Source organism: Carettochelys insculpta, chromosome 8 (genome assembly GCF_033958435.1).
Source record: "Carettochelys insculpta isolate YL-2023 chromosome 8, ASM3395843v1, whole genome shotgun sequence".
NCBI classification, from domain to species: Eukaryota; Metazoa; Chordata; order Testudines; family Carettochelyidae; genus Carettochelys; species Carettochelys insculpta.
Genome location: NC_134144.1, coordinates 2,935,469 through 2,954,876, shown reverse-complemented (window position 1 = coordinate 2,954,876; position 19,408 = coordinate 2,935,469). Strand labels below are relative to the sequence as shown.

Here is a 19,408-nt window from a genome sequence, read left to right as displayed (position 1 = left end):
CCTTTCTTCAGGGGAGACTAATTTCAAATCTTCTCAGTAGTCTTTGCTCGTGTTAGTCTGAAGGGGTCCTTGTGTTGCCTGCAGGGCTGCACAGCTGGGTGTCAAATAAAAGATGGAAAGCGGTTCAGAAATGAGGCAATGGCTTTCATGAGCATCTGCCAGAAACAATCCTTCCTGCACCACAAGACCTTCTGCATTCCCGTTTCCTGCGTCGGGCTCTATTATGTATTGCAAAGAACTCAGAAGGAGTCACTGCCTAGGAATTCAAGGGCAGCTAGCTCAGCACTAGCCTCTTCTGAGAGGCCAAGCAAAAGCTGAGATGAAGGATCAGTTCCACTCTGTGTGTGTGTGTGTGTGTGTGTGTGTGTGTGTGTAAAGATATGCACTATGTTGGACAGGAATTATGTGGGGAAGGTCTCTTTCACACAGGAGGTCAGACTAGATGGTCACCGTGGTCCCTTCAGGTCTATGAATACAGGCATTCGCCTGAATTCACAGGACAGTGGTAGCCTTAGGATTTTACTGGAAATCTGGTGTCTGCATAAGCCAATAACATTTAGCAAATATCCTCTCAGACCTGACTACCCCTATATGGCCCCATGTAGCTGTAATGACAGTCTGGTGATCTCTGCCCTGGGACATGATGACCTACTGAGCTTGGAAATTATCTGACCTATACTAGAGACTCTGTTGAGCTAAGCAGATGGAGGTTTTGGAGAGTGCAGCTCCAGATCTGTGTCCTGCTAGAAGGGAAATCTACATCCTCCTCTGCAAAAACCGACAGGGCTGTCTCAAGAAATGTGTAAGGCTGGGGCACACTCTGCCAAGCCCTGGAGAGCTCCAGGTAATGGACGCTCTATGCTGCATTTCTGTTCTCTGGGGCTCCCCTCCAACCTGCAAGCCTGATTACTGCCATTGACTATTCCATCTGCCCTTGAGCAGCAACTGGGCAGTGTCACTTAAATCATTTGAGTCTCCACTGCAAGAGAGGCATCTGGCATTTAGGAAATTGGAAAGTAGTGCTGACAAGCAGTCCTTGGAAATCTCCTCCACTCTTCGCACCGACATAGAATCAGACAGCGGGATTTGCTTCATAAGGTCAGCTTCATTTTTATCGCCACCAGAAAGCATCGCTGGCATTTCCAATGTGCACCCAGGAAAGATCTTTTCTTTTTAGCCAGTGCCCATGTTGTCCATAGACCTGTGGCTTTTTCCTATACCCTTTCTGGTGTTGTGTGAACGACATTTCAAGCAGGATACTAAAAGTTCACACCCTCAATTTTGTCCCGTCTTGCAACATGGCCAGGAGAACAAGCAGTGTTGAAGCTACTGTGCTCAGATTCAAAGTAGCACCTGTAGCCGATGACCCTACAGCTGTGATACAGCCTTTGGCACACAGAACACAAAAGTTGTGTGTTTAAATGGAGACGGTGCAATAAAAAGGGGATGTGCTGTCTGGACTGGTAACAGCTTGGGTTGCACTACCAGCATTGCTAGGTTTACTCCCACTTGCATTCATCTGGGGCTCCATTCCCATCAGTAATGAAAAAATGGGCAGCGCCCGGGACTGGCCTTGGGGAAAATGGGATCTTCAGCAAACTTCTATCGTGGTGCCTTTTCTTTGAGCCCAGCCCCCCTGCAGCGAATTTAATTATAAACGGTTGTCTGTAAGGTGAGCTGGCAGGCCGCATGGGAAGCCTTGGCAGGCTGCATTTGGCCTTGAGCCGCCTATTGAGCATCAGTGTTCTAAGGAGATCCCATATTCCTCCTGGCTTGTCTCTTTAGGTCGAGGCTTCTCAAGTTTTCCTCCTTCTTTCTGCCGTGCCAAAGATTTTCCATGAGTCCTAGTGCCTCACCTTGGCGCACACATCAGAGGGAATAACTTGGGGCAAGAAAAAGGGAAGCACAACCCAGGCAGGGGACAAGGAGTCGTGGTTTCTCACCCTCACTCTGTATCATTGACTAGAGTGCCACTCTCTACCTCAGTTTCTCCGAGTCACAATCACTCCTGTGCTTTGTGGAGACTGAGGGGTGAAAAGTCCGATCTCAGAGCTCTGTGCGCACACCCAGGGCTAGCCTGGCCAAGGCATTCTGAAGGGCTAGCGGGAAAGCCCTGCCTGGCAGAAGTAACTGAGACACTGTACTTTTTGCCATCTAATCTGTTTCTCTTTCTGTAGCTGCTGTTTGAGTGAGTACAATCCCTGCCAAGTCCGGCTGTCCTTCCAGAGATGATGACAGCCCCTGCTGGGCATGCTCAGAAGGCTCCATGTACATCACCACAAAAGGCTTTGTGTGGTAATGTCTGGGGCCTGCAATCTTAGGCAAAGGAGCTGGGGAGGAAGGCAGAGCAAAAATCACAGCCAGGCAGGCGGGCAGCAGTCAGCGCTTGCCAGCCTTTCCCAGGACCTTGCTGTATCTCAGCCAGCGTGAGGGTCTGGTGGGCATCCACTTCCACCATGGGCACCCATTCGCAAAGCTAAACCACAGCTGGGCTGAGTGTGCAGCTCCCTACGCCCAGGACCCTCTATGTCGCATTTGGACCCAGACGTGTGTGAGCATCTAACACCGTCACCCGGCCGTAGAACCGGAGTTAGCTGGCCATGCAGTCAGCATTCCAACCCTGCAAAAGAACAAGCAGCACTCCGAAGCAATCGTTCCGAGGCAGAGCTGCGCCCGGCTGATTCGGCGCTGTGTAGAAAGGCGACTGCAGGGAATAATTCTCAGACTTGCCCCACAAGTTCCGCATTCTGTTACCTAATGAACTAACAACATTGGTTCTGTAACTTTAACCACTGCCGGCAATTTGAAGCCTTGACATCCAAGCCGAGACTGTGTTCCCAATTCCCTAACGTATAGCCGTCCGAAGTAATTAGAGTCTGGTGTGCACTCTTAGCCAAGTTCAGCTATTGTCCCTGCCAATTCCCGTTTCATTGTCCAGATCTGTATTCACCCGCCTGCACACTCTTTCTGCTAGACACAAATGGTCTTTCAGAGCCGAGCTCACGGTGTGGGAATCTACCGCAGAGGTTAATGAATGCCCCGGCATGCACTACTTTTAACCCTTCCAGCAGCTCCCGGGCAGACTCATTTCTGCCTGATGAGAACAATGAGCATTTTTCCCAGCGTTTCCATTGTGTCGAATTGCAAGTGGCTATCATTTCTGGTGATCAAGACATTAACCCTTCTCATCTTCCGCACGTCACGGTGACACAAAGGAACGACGAATTGTAACAATTACAGCCCCCATTTTAATGCCCCGCAACCAGCAGCCTCATTCTCATTTGTGTCAAAGGCTCTTTTCGCTGCTCTGACAGTACCAAGGGAGCTTGGAGTAGGTTTAAGTCACGCTAAGTTGAAGCCCTTTTACATTACTCAAGTACTGTTTCAGGGACGAGAGGGATGAGGGGGCAGCTACACTCTGAGCAAGGGGATGGTCCCAGCTCTCAGTGAGCTGGCACTCTAGAAATACGATCTGAGCACGGTTGCATGGGCAGCAGCAAGAGGTGGCCTAGGCTAGTACAGACCTGGGTAGGAACAGAAGCAACACCTGGGGGTGCATAGGGGCCTCATGCACCCCAAGCGTCAGGACCCCCGCACTCACCGTCAGTACTGTGTGGCTTCTGGCGAGTCCCTACCTGTCTCAGGCTATGCTGCACTGGGGGAGGGGAGGGACTGCCCCGCGCTCACCGGAAGTGGTGTGGCCCTTCCACAGAAAGAGGCGGGTGGATGTGGAGTGGGGGGAGGGGCCAGAACAGGGGCAGGGAGAGGGTGGGGCATGGCGGGAGCAGAGGCAGTGTGGGGACGGCACATGGGCGTGACCATGGCGGGGCAGGGGCACCTGGCTAGTGTCCCCCCCTGGAATCCCTACACTAATTGGTTGGGGATGGGATGTTGAAACATGTGGAGGAGAGGCCGGGGAAATCGAGACCTCTGGAGGTTTTGGTGCTCAGGTAGGAGGTTTATATGTGTGAGAGAGAGATTGAGTGAGAGAGAGGAGATAATACTGAGGAAACTACCACTGGATAGACAAGCAGCAGAACTTGTATTGCAGGGTAGGACTATATATGGCCAACGAGTGGTCGTGATTCAAAGACTCATCTGTCTTCTGGCTGAAAAGAGGGAATTCAAGAGGGAGGTCTCAGTTGTATTTTAACCTCCCTTTGAAAACTAGAAGCAGGAAGCCGAGACTCTGCTGGTCATGACAGCCATGGCCAGAGCCCTACAGGAAGTATCACCCATCTCTGCTGCAAGCTGGACACCAGTTCAGGATATGAGCTTTCCTTCTTCAATGAGGCAAAAAGTTGGACCATCCTTCTAGTTAGAGGCTATTGGTGAGTTCTTAAAACTTGGCTAAATGTGACTCACACAAACAAATGCTTGATGATGCGGTATCCTGATCGGTAACCTAGAGGAAACGAAGACTTCCCTCTCTAGAGGATCTAAGCGTTTCCTGCCCTGGTCCAGTGGTGTGGCTCAAGATTTTTGTTGTTCAGATCTCACAGCAGCAGCTTGAGCCACCAGTGGGTTTGGGGCTAAAAGGGAGAACAGAAATTCTGGCCCTTTGGCTAGGACCTCATAGAATACTTCCAGTCCTTCGGGGGGCGGTGATACGTGTGGTGGGAGTATGCCACACTGCCCTGGCTCCCTCCAGTAAGGCTTTGTTGATTAATCATACAATTTTTACCAGAACATCCAGAAGCTTATGCTGGGAGTCTTGGCTCTTTGCCAGTGGGATTTGGAGTTCCCCTGCAAGGCTACGTCTACACGTGCACGCTACATCGAAATAGCTTATTTCGATGTAGCAACATTGAAATAATGTCTACACGTCCTCCAGGGCTGGCAACGTCGACGTTCAACTTCGACGTTGGGCAGCACCACATCGAAATAGGTGCTGCGAGGGAACGTCTACATGCCACAGTAGCACACATCGAAATAAGGGTGCCAGGAACAGCTGCAGACAGGGTCACAGGGCGGACTCAACAGCAAGGTACTCCCTTAAAGGGCCCCTCCCAGACACAGTTGCACTAAACAACACAAGATCCACAGAGCCGACAACTGGTTGCAGACCCTGTGCATGCAGCATGGATCCCCAGCTGCCGCAGCAGCAGCCAGAAGCCCTGAGCTAAGGGCTGCTGCACACGGTGACCATAGAGCCCTGCAGGGGCTGGAGAGAGAGCATCTCTCAACCCCTCAGCTGATGGCCGCCATGGCGGACCCCGCTATTTCAATGTTGTGGGACGCAGATCGTCTACACGTGCCCTACTTCGACGTTCAACTTCGAAGTAGGGCGCTATTCCCATCCCCTCATGGGGTTAGTGACTTCGACGTCTCACCGCCTAATGTCGATTTCAACTTCGAAATAGCGCCCAACACGTGTAGCCGTGACGGGTGCGATTTCGAAGTTGACGCCGCTACTTCGAAGTAGTGTGCACGTGTAGACGCAGCCCAAGTGTCCAGAAAAGGCCTTGAAACTGCCCAAAGTCATCTGGTGGGGAAGAGGGTGATGCAGCTCTGTCCAGCAAAGAGGACGTGGATCTAGCTGGCTCTGGTGCGCCTGTCAGAAGTAGGGTATATTTTTTTTTCCTCCTCTGCTCTCTGATCTGCTTACTTGATGGATCCCTTGAGGCAGGTGGTGACTCTCTCACAGACTGAGCAGCCTCCAAATGGAGGATACTGCACGCCAGCCAGATCCTCCCAAAATGGCTGGCAAGTCTGATCCACAGGAGGTTGCATGGGTCCTCCTGGCTTGGGGAACCATTGGCTCCAGGGAGAGTGGGGATGGAATTGCTCCCAGGGGCGTGTTCCTATCTGATGGTGTGGTGAGGGCAATTTCTCCCGTTTCTGATTCATGGGAAGAGGCGGACTCTGGTTCGAATGGCGGTACCATTGGAGCCGATGGGATGGTATACACCACATGAGGTAAGCGAGAGACTCTGCACTGCAGGCCCAGCCAATGGCAGGGACATGAGTTCTCTGGAAGGAGGAGACTCTGGATCTGGCGGGCTTCTTGGGGTGCAATCATGTATCCACCTCTTCCTGGTGTAAGGTGCATTTTCTCTCTTCTGGTTGCCGGTACCAGCATTCGTGTTTTTCCTGGTGTGGGAGGTTCTTGTATTTTGTGGGGTACTGGAGCTGGCGGTATCGATGTTTTGCTGCCCGGAATCACTGGATCCCATGGTCCATGGGAGTTCCAATGTGATGTGTTCCTTGGGCAGGTCCAGTGCAGGGAATGTCCAATGTCTTGGACCTGGAGGAAAACAGCCTCATGCTAATAGGCATGCTTCCTAATCTCTGGCTGGGCCCTACCCTGGGGTGTGTTGAGGTGGTCCCACCAGCACCAGAGTCAGACACAGAAGTGGGAGATGCACTACTTCCTGAATCAGGCTGAGGTCTGGGATCATTCAGGCCTGGTTTAACACAGTCTTATGGCCATCTCCATGAGACACGTACAGAGACAAATACTCAGCCTTCTTGGGTACAGCTGGGGGAGACGGGCAGTGGTGCTCCTAGGTGTGACGTGAGCTTTTCCCAAGCAACAGAGTGGTCACAGCTCACAGAGAAGAGTCACAGGCAAGAGGTACAGAGTTTGAAGCCTGCAGTCCCGGACCTCATCTGGTACCTGTGCAAGGGTACAGGGCACAGAGTAATGGGGAAAGTCCCTGAAGTCTAGATTAAATTAACTGTTAAAAATGAGAAAAGAAATAAAACTGGTAAAGCTACGTTAAAACCAAGAGAACTGAGTCAGAGAGAAGGACATGGAAGCTTTCGACCCAGACGACGTGGAGACAAGGAGAACTGGAGACGCTGTTGGTCTGCCCTGCTTCTTTATCACCTGAGGCAAAAATGTGAGGTGAGTCAAGTAACACACATGGCCCAACAAACACTATTTTCAAAAACTATCCAACTTCGGTTGTGTGTGCAATCCACAGTGGAATACCACAGCAACAACCAATCAGAGAAGCACACTGGGTTTTGTCTCAAAAAACCAAACAATTGTACACGCCCACTTACGGCAGCTAGCGGAGAGGGTGAATGAGAGGTTTGAAATTAGCCTGAAAAAAATGGGGACCCGCATGAAGGTAAAAGGCAGTTACATAAAGCAAAGCCCCAAATATTGGGACTGTGTCTATAAAACAGGGACATCTGCTCATCCGATCTGAGATTCATCTCCACAGCAGAAAAATTAGGTCTTACCTGGCAAATGGCAAAGGGCTCTTTACTGCCCTGTAACCACACCACACTCTCCTGTGAAGCGTTAAATAAGAGGCTGGACCAAGTTCTGCTGGCTGGAATAACAAGGCAAGCAGGGACTGCACGGTCTTCTGTGTCAGTCGGGTTGTGAACCGAATCTTTGTCAGTTTCTAACGCAGAGGCCCCGTGAGGAGCCAGGGTGGAAGAGCAGAGAGAGGGGATGTGCCCAAGTGAGCCTTGCAAACGGACTCGATTGTAGGGAGAACACCTGAAGCACCAACCTGTAACAGCAGTTCACCCTCTGGCATGATTCCGTCAGCCAGGCCCACAGTCCTCCCGTTGTCCCGGTCGCCATTCCTTTCCACGCCCCCTTTGGAGCTGTGACTCTTCAGGGCAACTGCAAGGAAGGAAAGCAGAGGGATATTAGTGCCGAAAGAATGTTCACAAAATCACGGCTGTCAGGCCCACTGCTGGGGATGAGGTCGGGGTGAAGACCGCAACTTCTCTGGGTCCAGGCTACAAAAGAGTCCTGAGCTCCTGGGCCCTTTAAATCATGGAGGGCAGCCTGGGGAAGACACGTGGCTCTCTGGAAAATACCGAGGGCTGCCTCGTCCCAGCCCTACCCCGTCTGTCTGAGGCCCTGCTGTTTCTGGGGTACCAGAGCAGGACCCCCTCACACCTTGTCTAGGGGCCTGGCGAGGCTGTTGGCCCCACTGGCTGCTGTCAGTGTCCGATTCTTTTACCTACAATGATTCGTTCACAGTTTGGCTTAGGTGCTGCTTCTCCAAAGGAAGCTTTCGCGGTGTATTAGCAATGGCATGGCCAGGAGCCCTGGCCCCTTTTGAATCAATGGGCTCTGGAACAACTGTGCCCTACGTCCCCTCTCAACCCATTGGCAGGCCTATCCATAAAGTTCGTTCTTTGTAGGGTCTCCTAATGATTTGCAGGAATTGCCGAGAACGTTTGCACTGTTTTTACCATGACAGGAGATGACAGATATAGAAGAAACATCTTAGAAGAAACAATATTAAGCAACAAAAAGGCTCTAGAGATTTTTGCCTGACAGGTTCAGTTCTGGGCACCAAACAATAATATTTTTGATGCAGAGAACCTATGAAAATTTTCTTCAAAAAACTGTTGTCAGCCCAAAAAGAAAAAAAAAAAAAAAGCCCAAACAGCAATATATACAGCAAAACCAAAAGGAAGTAATTTAATCAGAGACCACAGCAATGAAGTCGTAACATGGTATCTGGTTTTAACAAAAGAAAATATAGGCCGTCCATGTGTGATATCAACACCGTGTCAGACGCTCGCGGCACACCTGCAAGTTGTTCCTGAACGCCAGCGTTGTGTGGCGCATAGTTTAAGAAACACTGCTCTAGAGCAATAACACGGCTCTGAGACCATGAGAGAGTGCTGCACATAAAGGGCGAGGAGTTTATCCTAGCGGGGGCTGGGGGGTAAGGTCAGTGCAGCTTTAATACAACTAAACACCTCACCCCCAATTTTTCAAGCGTAACTGCCCATTGAGAAAAGTGACGCGCAGTTCTGCAAGGAAACAGAGGCAGGTCATGGCCCAGTGTTTACTAAAACACAGAGACATCTCGGAGTGTTGCTAAAATCCCAGATGTTAATTACTGTTGTGCTTTGCACATACAACCTGAGCAAAATTCTGCAATAGATAGAATGAAAACCACGCACAGCATATGCCTTATACTTGCTTCGAGTAGCTGGCCTACTTCATTTTTGTTGGCACTCTTAGTAAAACAGCAACGAAGGGTCCTGTGGCACCTTATAGACTAACAGAAAAGTTTTGAGCGTGAGCTTTCGTGAGCACAGACTCACTTCATCAGATGTCTGTGCTCACGAAAGCTCACGCTCAAAACTTTTCTGTTAGTCTATAAGGTGCCACAGGACCCTTCGTTGCTGTTACAGATCCAGACTAACATGGCTACCCCTCCGATACTTAGTAAAACATGGGACTTATGAATAATTAGACTTCTTCAGGCCTTGGAAGACTTGAAGATAATACAGAATACTGCAAAAGGTGCAAGATCAAAACAGAATGAGAGAGGAAGGCAGAAAGGGTTCAATCCAGACAGAACGTCTGGTTCTAATTACTTCGATTTTCCTGGCAGGTCTGTTTTAATCCCTGCCACATGCCAACAATGGCTAACAACAGAGAATGCATCTAGAGCCAGATATTTAAAGATATTTGAAATCAATGGGTGTTACGTGCCATACACCTTTAAAAATCCAGCCTTTTGTCCATAAGGGCTACCTGAACCACGAACCCTAAGGCACCCAGAACTCTTGGCTCATTTATCTGATCCTAGCCTGACTGTCTGCATAACAGACCAGACTCCCGCGGCAAGCACATGACCGTGGATGAACTAGAGGGATTTTTGATTTAAAGATTACCAGTGATGGAGAACGTACCGCTTCCCTGGGAAATGTGGTCCAAAGGTTGGTCAACATTGGTGTTAAGTGTCTGCAGACGGATTCAGGGTTTACAAACACTAACTTGAGGTGCCCACGCTTACATTTTGGCAACTAAGAGAATTTAAGAGAGAATCAATTTGTCACAGCCGTGGTTCACAGCCCTTCTCTGAAGAGCATTCCCCGGACCCTGACTGAACATTATGTTCTTACTGAAAAGACTGAGAACCCCAAACACAGCTAAGGAAATTCTGCTCTTTACTACTGAGATCTGAGACCAGACCGCCTGTCTGTTCGGTCTCCCTATAAATAGCTTTCTGCGGCCCCCCTAGGCCACTTACTCAGCAGAACTGTCACACCGTATCAAGCCTACAGCGTGTAAACAAGCTGGAGAATTGATAATGGCCTCCACAGCTTTACTCTGGTTTTTTTTTTTTTTTTTTTGGGTGAGGGAAAAGTGGGTAGCCTGGATTTTAATGGAGAAACTGGTTCCCTCCCATAGCTTGGGGGCAGAGGTCCTTAGCATCTGTGGCTGCATTTGAGAATAGCTGATATTTGTCCACCAGCGAAAGCAGAAGAGAGAACAAGATGTTTAGTTATTTTCCATTTTCCAGTTATTTTCCCCCCAATCAAAACAGCTTCTCCTACAGGCAACTCGCGGCTGTTTCACAGAGCCACCAACACCACAACCTCCCAGTGAAAAGCACCGTCCGACAGCGGAGGAGGCAGAATGTCCGTATGTCCTGCGAGTCCATTTCTGGTTTTACACGCCACTCACAACTAGTGGATGCAGATGTGCAATCTTCCCCCACCTCTCCAGGCTAGGACAGTGCTCCGGTGGGCACTGCCGGGGGCCAGGCAGACAGCCCCTGGGCCTAGTCACCTTTGGGGTGCTTGTGAACACCCCTGCCGTCAGCAGCAGTTTCACCTGAGCAGCAGCCGTTTGAGGTGCCAGCTGCCAGAGACAGCAAGGGTCCATACGCCAGGTGCTAGGGTAGTGGGAAAGAGACCAGTTCTCTTGGTGCTGTGGCTGGGTACCCGGGGCCTTGCCAGGGTCCCACGCCACTTCCTTCTTGCAAGAGGGGCTAGGCTGCTCCCATCTCTGGGCTGGCAGGTCAGTCCTTTCCCCCTTAGCCACGGTCAGGGCTTCAGTCTCCCTGGCTCTCCCATCGAGCTCCTCACACTCCCGGCTCCTGCTGTCTTTTGTACACGTTGCTTGCTCTCCTTAACTGTCCTACTGCTCTTGCCCCCACCTCCTCCACTTCCCTACCTCGTCCACCTCCCCCTCCCTCACCCCAGACTGGGATGGCTTTTTAAAAGCCCTGTCAGCACGCTGGCAGGTCCGGTCCCTATTGATTAACTACAGCCTCTCCTTGTTGCCTCCACCCGGGAGCTTAACTAGCTCTTTCTCCTCTCCCCCTAGCCCAGGCTGTGTCCTGAGCTGCCTTTCACCCTTACAACTGGGGTTGGCTGGCCTGACCTTGCTACAGTGCTCAGCCAGGATGGTGTCATCTCTGGGCTGGGCCAGGAGGGATGCACGGGGCTTATTTGAAATACTGAGGGCAAGGTTTTCTGCAAGAACCTGGGCAGCTTGTCAGCATAACCTGATCCTGCCATCCTACGAACAGCCTCTCATTATAAAGGAGGGTTCCAACTCCAGCATTTCTTGGGGGAAGTTCTCTAATCAGAGAGCTCACAATTCTGGTTCCATTTCAAAAAGCTGAAACTTCCCAGAGGTGTTTCACATACGTCAGGCGCACAGCCCCCTTTATGAGGCCCTGCTGGAATATCCACATACAAGTCATTCTTCATCGGCATCGTCAAATATTTAAATCCAATCACCAGCTATTGTGAAAGCCACGCCCACTAATTTCTACTTCGGGAAGTCAGAAAGCTGTTCTATAGATGAGAGGTCTTCCAGCAGCCACAAGAGGTGAGGTTCTGGCCCAGATTTTGAAGTCTCTGCTCTCCAGTGTTGGTAGCAGGAGCTAAGTTGGCTCCTGCAGGATGTTGTCTCACTGAGGCTAGAGTGTTCAAGCCGGGGGGTTTAAGTGGATACTTTTTTGATTCAGAACTGAGCTATATAGGTTCTGGGCTTGAAAACCTGTTTCACGTGACAGCAAACTGACACCTCATGGCTATCAAATTTGCTGTTGAACTCATGAACCTACAGAGCTTTAGACCTAAGAATGTTCTGTACCAAAACTCTGGTATTAACATTTTTGAGAGGATCTCTCTCCCCCCTACCCCGGCCCCTTTACTTCCCAGACACACTTATGCATCTCCTCCCCCACTGCCATCAGGTCGTCTCATGGGCCTACCATTTAGCAACATTTCTAAGCCAGTAAGAAAGAAAAGAAAGGGCTCATTCTGACCTCTGGTTGCACCAGAGTATATCCATGCACTCCTGTCTTATGCCAGCATGAGAGCAATCAGAATTGCTCTAGATGTCTGGTTTTTCCCCTTCAAGATAACAGCTGGGTCACACCACCCTAGAGCTGTATGAATAATTCTAATGGGAGAGGAGAGGTTAATAGAGTTCTGAGCACCATCTGTCTAAAACGGCCCTGCAGCAGTAGTTTGGAGGGGATCACCATGGATCAGGGTTCCATGGATGGTGTCAGAGGGTGGGCTTGGAATTCTCTGACTACGGGATGCTGCTCTGAGGGCCGGTCAGAGGAAGCATCTGCCTCCAGACAAAGCTAGCACATGATGGTAGAATTAACATCCCACCAGCCACCCTGGCCCAGGCTACTCCATCTCTTGGGATCGGTTGTTCAGGCTCCAGCTCCTAGATCTCCTCTGACTTTGGAATCCATGAAGAAGGTAGCAGCATTGCCTGAGCTGTGTCTCAAGTGGGGAGTTGAGGCTTTGCTTCCATCCCATGCAAGCACAGATCTTCATTTGAGAACCCTTGTTCGGAGTGCTGGAGGCCACTTCATCTTCCCCCGTCTTAGATCTAGTAACCAAAGCCAGGTGTAATACCGTCCCTTTGTGAGGACCGGGAGGAAAGCCAAAAAGATTCATGAAATGTTATCAATCACCTTGCTACTACTAAATTCTGCTACCCAAGTTGGTGCCATTTTGGAATACAATGGAGCATCTCAATATCCGAGGCTTTCCCCTTCCCTTCCTTGTGTTCTGTATTTGGGAAAGATGCTAATTTGACAGTGAGGTCCTTCTGTCCTTGCACAGCTGAAGTACGGACAGTAGCAGTTCAAAATTCCCCACATACTGTCCAACCTTGACCTAGGTATAAGTGAAATTGCACTCTTCATTCACACCCAGTTAACATCACAGGTTTCTTTGCCAGCAATGATGCCAGTTAATGCCAGCTGTGGCCATGGTTTTTATGATGCACTTAAATGTTCACTATGTACTGAATTCAAACCAGCAACTCAATATGTCACCAATTAGCTTTCCAGTTCAGACACAGGTATGGGTAAACTTTACACCAGCAATTGTTCTCAGCAATAGTTCCTTCATCATTGTCATGTAAATCAACACGTGTACCAGATAAGTGGGGGATAGATAATGTGACACCCATCTTCTAGACAGGGCCAAGAGGCTATCCTGGCAATGACAGGAGAGTAATCATAGCTTCAGTAAAATGCAAACTGGTGGAAGTTAGAGTGAATGATTAAAGGTCTAGAAAACATGACCTATGTGAAAGGTTAGTCTCAGAGAAGGAGACTAGTGGAAGAAATAAAAACTAACTTTTCCAAAAAATTTTTGGAACAAAAATAATCTTTCAATGAAACTTCAGCAGTTTTTCCATTCCCTTCCCCCCACTCAGAAATCTGCTCAGAAAACTTAACGTACAACTAGCTTATTGTTATGTAAGCATGCAGTCTGGCAAAATGCTAAGGAAGTGCACAAGTGAAATAGATGAAGATTTGCAGAAACAAACAGCAAAACTCACTTTTATCCAGCTGTCTAAAATGTACATACTTTCATTTCGCACTCCTATCAAGTGCCATCTTTTTTTTCCAGCAGCCTGTAACTCTTTCCTGCATATAAATTACATTCCCCTTGCTCATCTGTAATTAATAATTTAGTTTTTTACTCATTGTTTCCCCAACAGCCTCCACATCTATGGGTGTGTTAATCTAAAGCTCACACTGACATGAATTTCGTTCCATAAATGAATTATTAATCTCATCTGAATAGTGTCTGTATATAGGCCCAGTTCTACTAATGGGTATTTTGTTAATAATGAATGATTATATTGAAAAAGTACAATTATAAATTTAAATATAATTATTTTAGACTGTACATAATTACTGTCTTGTAAGCTTCTTTAATTGCACATTTTAAACGGGAATATTTATGCAATGCTTAGCAATGAACATTAAAAAAAAAAGTACAAATGGTGAATCAAACCAATACAAAAGCAGAATGAGGAAATTCCACAAGCGTCCTTAGCAATATACACCGTGTGTCGCTGAAGGGTATAGCCGGGTATGGTTATTTATGATGATGATTTCTATTCCAGTAGCATCCAGGCATCCCACTCCTAGAACAGAACTCTTTTGCGCAAGGCACTGCACATTTTCTGGATGTTTGAGCACCGTGCCTAGAAGGGCCGCTCCTGGGCTAGGACTCTATTGTAGTAAGCACTGTACAAAGTAGGATGGCTTTTGGGATGTGACATGTTACTTTTACCGGGGCTTCAAAAGACGCCTTCACTCCCCACACCTTAGTCTCCTTTGACAACCCCAGTTTGTAAACCCAAGGCCCAATCCATCCCTGGAGTCACCCCACATGTAGAACCCAATGACTGTATGATCTCCTATTTAGCAGCTGCGCCAACGTTACTGGGAGCATCTGAATAACCTTTCTCTGGGGCTGTGACGTGAGCCTTCACAGATGTGGTAAGTAACAAGACCATGGCGATTATTTATTTAGCTGCCTATTTGCACCGAAGGGTTTCCAGAGACTGACCAGCAGCACTCAGATGAGATGGGAGCTATGTAGCTCCCCGGTGTTTCTGTGCAGAGACTCTGGGAGAATAAGGAGCTCTCTTGCCTGGCAAAGCACATCTAAATTGCTTGGGTTAAGGGTACGCAGGCACTACAGGAGGAAAAACCTTCAGGGAGGCAAAGTGTGATGCAAGGGAGAAGGGGGGGGACCCCGGCTCATCCCCACTACTCTGGGTCCCAGCCTAGGAACCCTCTGGAGACAACCTCGTGTCACCCTCCTTCTCTCCTCTCTACTGCCTCTCGCCCCCTGAGACACTTCCCCAAGACGCTTGCCTCCTCCTGGCCCTTATGGCAATGCCAGCAGTCTGGCAGGGGTCAGGACGGACCCTCTCTCACACTTCCCTGAGCCTGCCCAGCTCTGCTTTCTCTAGGTGCTTCTCCCCGGCTGGGGGCCAGTCCTGCAACCTCCCTGGGCAGGACCCAACTCCCTCTGCTGTGCTCACCAGCTACTTATACACCAGGCTGCCCCAGCAAACTGCCCTCTGATAGGCTTTCCTAGGAGCCCTCTCCTAACTGGTTGGGGCTCTGTGCAGGCTCCCTCTAGCCTGCTTTAACCCCTTTCTCACCAGAGTGGGGCAGCTGCAACACCCCTTCACGGATGACTGAAAGTCACAAGAATCTGTAAAGGAGTGGGGAGGAAGGATGCAAGTTCCCTTACCTCCTTCCAGTAAGTGATTTTCACCCCCTCATTGACCAGCCTTGTGAGGGTACAAACGTTATACTACCCCAGGCTGAGCTGCATGTCAAAACCACACGTCTTCCCGGGATTTCAGCCTTTAGCAAAGGGACAGAGGTGGAAAAAGTACCAAAAAGTTACTTGAGCAAAAGTGCAGCTGCTTTGACTTCTGGAGACTTGAGGTGGCGGTTGTACTTTTACTCAAGTAGTTTCCAGAGAGACAGCAGTAACTTGTGCTTAAGTACATCCTTCCCAGCAGCTGTACTTTTATTCAAGTACCTTTTGGGGTTCTTTTTCCACCTCTGTAAAAAGGGCTTTTCCTCCTTTGAATATCTGAGCTGTTGCTCTCACTCACATATGCTAGCACTCTTTCCAGTAGAGCAACTTGCTAGGCACAACCTCCATGTGAGCAAGTAAATTAGACAAGTGCACACAGTCACGTGGGCTTTGCAAGAAGGGTTCCTTGTGTACACCTACCTAGATCTTGGAAACACAGGGATAGGCCATAAGAAATCACACTGTGTTCTACCATGGAGCCTTAAAAGTAGAACTAAAATACCAGTGTCCCTTGAATCAGATATGGAAAAGCTCTGGATCCAATGTGGGAGGAAAGTATTAGCATCCAACTATTTTTTGGGACAGGGTGCAGCAGAGAAGTGGGGCCTTCAGTCAGGGCTGTAAGGCCTGGTAGCCTTTGTGCAATATAGATATAATATATCCTCCTGGTCTGCAAAAAGCTGCACCAAATCAAGTATGAAGTCTATATGCTGTTGCAAATCAACATATTTTAATGGTTATGAACCAGTAAGACTCAACCTTTCTTTTGGAAAATAACTCAAAAGTGCAACTACAACACAAGACTAAAGTTGATTATTTAAAGCAAGGTTTCCCACCACCACAGCTTTAAATCATGATTAAAATCAATTATTTAAATTGCTTTGATTTCAGTCAACCCACAATGGCTAGATGCTCAGCAACCACTTACTCCCACTGCAATATCCAGTTTCAAAAGAACTCAACAAAGTGCAAAGCTTTTTTTAAAACCCTAGCTAGAACCAATAATGACATAATTGGCCCTCTCAAGGCCTTGCTACTGTACCTTTTAGCGTAGTCTGGTTTTGAGACACATCCTGTACAGAATTATAATCATCTCCTCTTAACTATTCAGTCTGGGAACATCAGAACTACTGCCTGTTAACATATCAGTGGCTGGCGAACCGGGAAATTTTCCTGGTGTTTAGTGAAGTCACTCGAAATTAAGAGGAAACTTTGTCCATCTGAAAGGTGAAATGAAGCCCCAAGTATTACAGCTAGAAGAATGGATATGCTGCCTGAGTTCTTAAGTGTGGCACTTTCATCACACTTTAGCGATTATTTGGAGGGTTCACTTTCTACAGAGAAATTGAGTTTAATTCCCTTTCTGTAATGGAGATCTGTTCCACGCATGATATAAACGGCAGGGTTCATACTATAAAGGCAGGCATTCCACGCAGGAAATGAGGGGCTCAACAAGTTTTCCAGAATACTGTGGAAGCTTGTTCACACCAGCAAACTCTACAAGATATTTCACCAAAGACTGGACTGTGTGCTGAAGTTATGAGAACACCAACCAATTAAGATGCCATTTGTGGAATTAAAGTGGGCCTAATTATATATATTTGTGCAGCAACCAATGCACAGCTACCAGTCATTTATTTTTATAGCTCCTTTGGTCAGCAATAACCAGACAGCTAGTTTGGGGGAAACAAAGAACCCAGCTACTTAAACAAATAAATGAAGGAATTACTGGGTTTGACTCTCCATAGGTAAATTTTGCAAGGAGGGAGTAGAGTGTACTGCAAAAAAGGCACGTTTACGTAGCCCACTGTGCAGAGGTCGTGTGGTGTCAAGGCAAAGGATGGGAAGGGATTATGTGGTGAACAGTATGTCATGCACAAGCAGATTAATCTGTTAGGACTCATGTGGAATTAGACCTTGTACAACCCTCAACACTGGCGCTAGGCAGACAGAGAACGAGACAGATGTTACGAAGAGGGAGGATCTGGGGTGGCAGAAAACAAGAGCTGCATTCTTTTCTTCGTCTGCTGGTGAGCAAAGGAGCCGGGAGGATCACGTTGCTCTGAAGGGCCATACGGCGGCTTTGTTGGGTGGATAGATAGGGTGTGATTGGCAACAAACAAACTGGCTGTAACAAAGGCTGGCCACGGCAGTCTACTGAGCAGAGAACTGCAGTGAGCAGGAGAGGAGGAACCTCTGTCCCCTGGGGTTCACATTGTTTACCAGGAACATTCTGGATGAGACCAGCCCCTGCCCGGGAACGCAGCCAGGAGAGGAGACGTGTCACCTTGTAAACACTGCAGCTATGATGATCCCCGACCAGCTGTGCGACTGGAAAAAGAAGGTAAAGCTTGCCGGCCTGCAGTGAGACAGGGATGACAAACCTGTGGCTGTATCACCATACCCTGACAAATCCACCGACTCTGGTCCATCCGCAGGGAGCCTGGGGACATGCACAGATGTGGCGCCCTGTGCCACCAACATTCCTCTGACTTTGTCCGGGGCCAGGACCGGGGAAAAGTCCCACTGCCTGCTGCTTGTTCCCATCAGGAGACGGTCTCAGCTTGAAACTGGCCCCATTCCCAAAGCTCTCTCCACAACACCTCCTTGCCCTGGCTTCTGGCTCGTGCCTCATTTACCAAGTTTACTGGCCAAGCTTCCCTTGTCCTTGTGCTTTGAAGCCATGGGCCCACAGCACTATGCCTCAGCCCATACAGGGGAGGGAGCATCTCCCCATTGCCATCATCCCACACTCTGGGATCCAGGCAGGGGAAAGCATTTGGCAATGGGGGCTCCTGCCCCCAGAAGTAGCGCTGGCTGAGAGAAGACAGCCTAGGGTCCCTTTTGAGCCGATACACGAGTCAAAGCCCAGGGTCCCACCTGAGGGTAGACACCAGTGAGGGACTTTGGAGTTCTATTCAGTGGAGTCTTGTTTGTTCACGTGGAACGGACAAAGCCGCTTCTCTGAGCGCAGGGGAGCCAAGAACACAAGGAATTGTTCTTTTGCTTACAGATCCAGCTCTCCTCTACCCGCTCCAGACACAGAACTCCCCCAGAACTACTTCCTAGGCTGAATGTCACACCCGGTGAAGCTGTGCCTGTCTCTGGGGAGACCTGGCTTCCGTTTGCCCATCTCTGTGTCTCACCACGTGCCCTCCCACCCATCCTCCACCCACCTGGTGCTAGTTGATGTTCAGACTCCATTATGCCCTATTTTAGGCAGCAGGACTCCCTAACGATTTCTACATCTAACAAACGAAGACGAGGTTCACACCCGTCAGATTCAGCAAGGGCTGAGCCCGAACAAGAACAATAGAATCAGCCTCTGGGCTGGAGCTGACATCTGCTGCTCTCAGAGAGACTCAAGTGCCATGACAGCGATGGAGACCCACTACTAAAGGGGAGTACCAGAGAGTGCCAGACTAGAGTGGGTCAAGCTGCATTAGAAACTGATGAAAAGTCTCCAGCAAGGAGTCTTCTGCCCACAGCTTGAGATGGATGCAAACCACCAGGAAGGCTCTGGCTGCCGCTCTGCTAATGCAAAGGGGGTCTCTGGAGGTCCTCTCTGCTGTCGCCCTCACTAACAGAAACATCCATGCTGCTGCTCCACGCTCTTCCTTCCAGGGGAGGGTCTGGCCAGGCCACAACTGCACGCTGCTGCGCAATAGGAAGAGCGGTCGGCAGGGGGAGGCTGGGGCTCCGTTTCACACTCACCCTTTCCGCGGCTCACTCAGCTGCTTTGTCCAAAGTTTACTTAAGAGAAGCTGGCAAACCAATTATGTCGTATAAGCTTCCCTGGCTGGATTCTGCTCCCGCAATGGGCTGGCTGCTCTTTGGGCGTCCCTCTAATGCTTCAGCTAATTTGCTACACACAAAAAAGAGGTGGGGGAAAGGAGTGGGAGAGAAGGGCCCAACATCCAGCCAAAATAAACAAGGTTACTGTGAAAAGTGGACCCCGGGGGAAGGGGGCGGAGGTTCAGCTGACGGAATAACGTGCCAACCAGCAGCACATTGGCTTCGGGCCAGCCTCTCTCAGTTGCAGCTACTTAATGATGTGGTTTTA

At 49.2% G+C, this 19,408-nt stretch overlaps 1 protein-coding gene across 2 annotated transcripts in view; it reads right to left on the bottom strand.

Moving 5' to 3' along the window:
- The window catches only part of LOC142017121 (aryl hydrocarbon receptor-like), a 90,404-nt gene that overhangs the window by 54,234 nt on the left and 16,762 nt on the right, over positions 1 to 19,408 (bottom strand). For both annotated transcript variants that reach the window (XM_075001780.1, XM_075001779.1), the window contains exon 3: positions 7,473 to 7,588. In XM_075001780.1, coding sequence (XP_074857881.1) covers positions 7,473 to 7,588 — 116 coding nt within the window. The remainder of the gene's footprint in view (positions 1 to 7,472; positions 7,589 to 19,408) is intronic.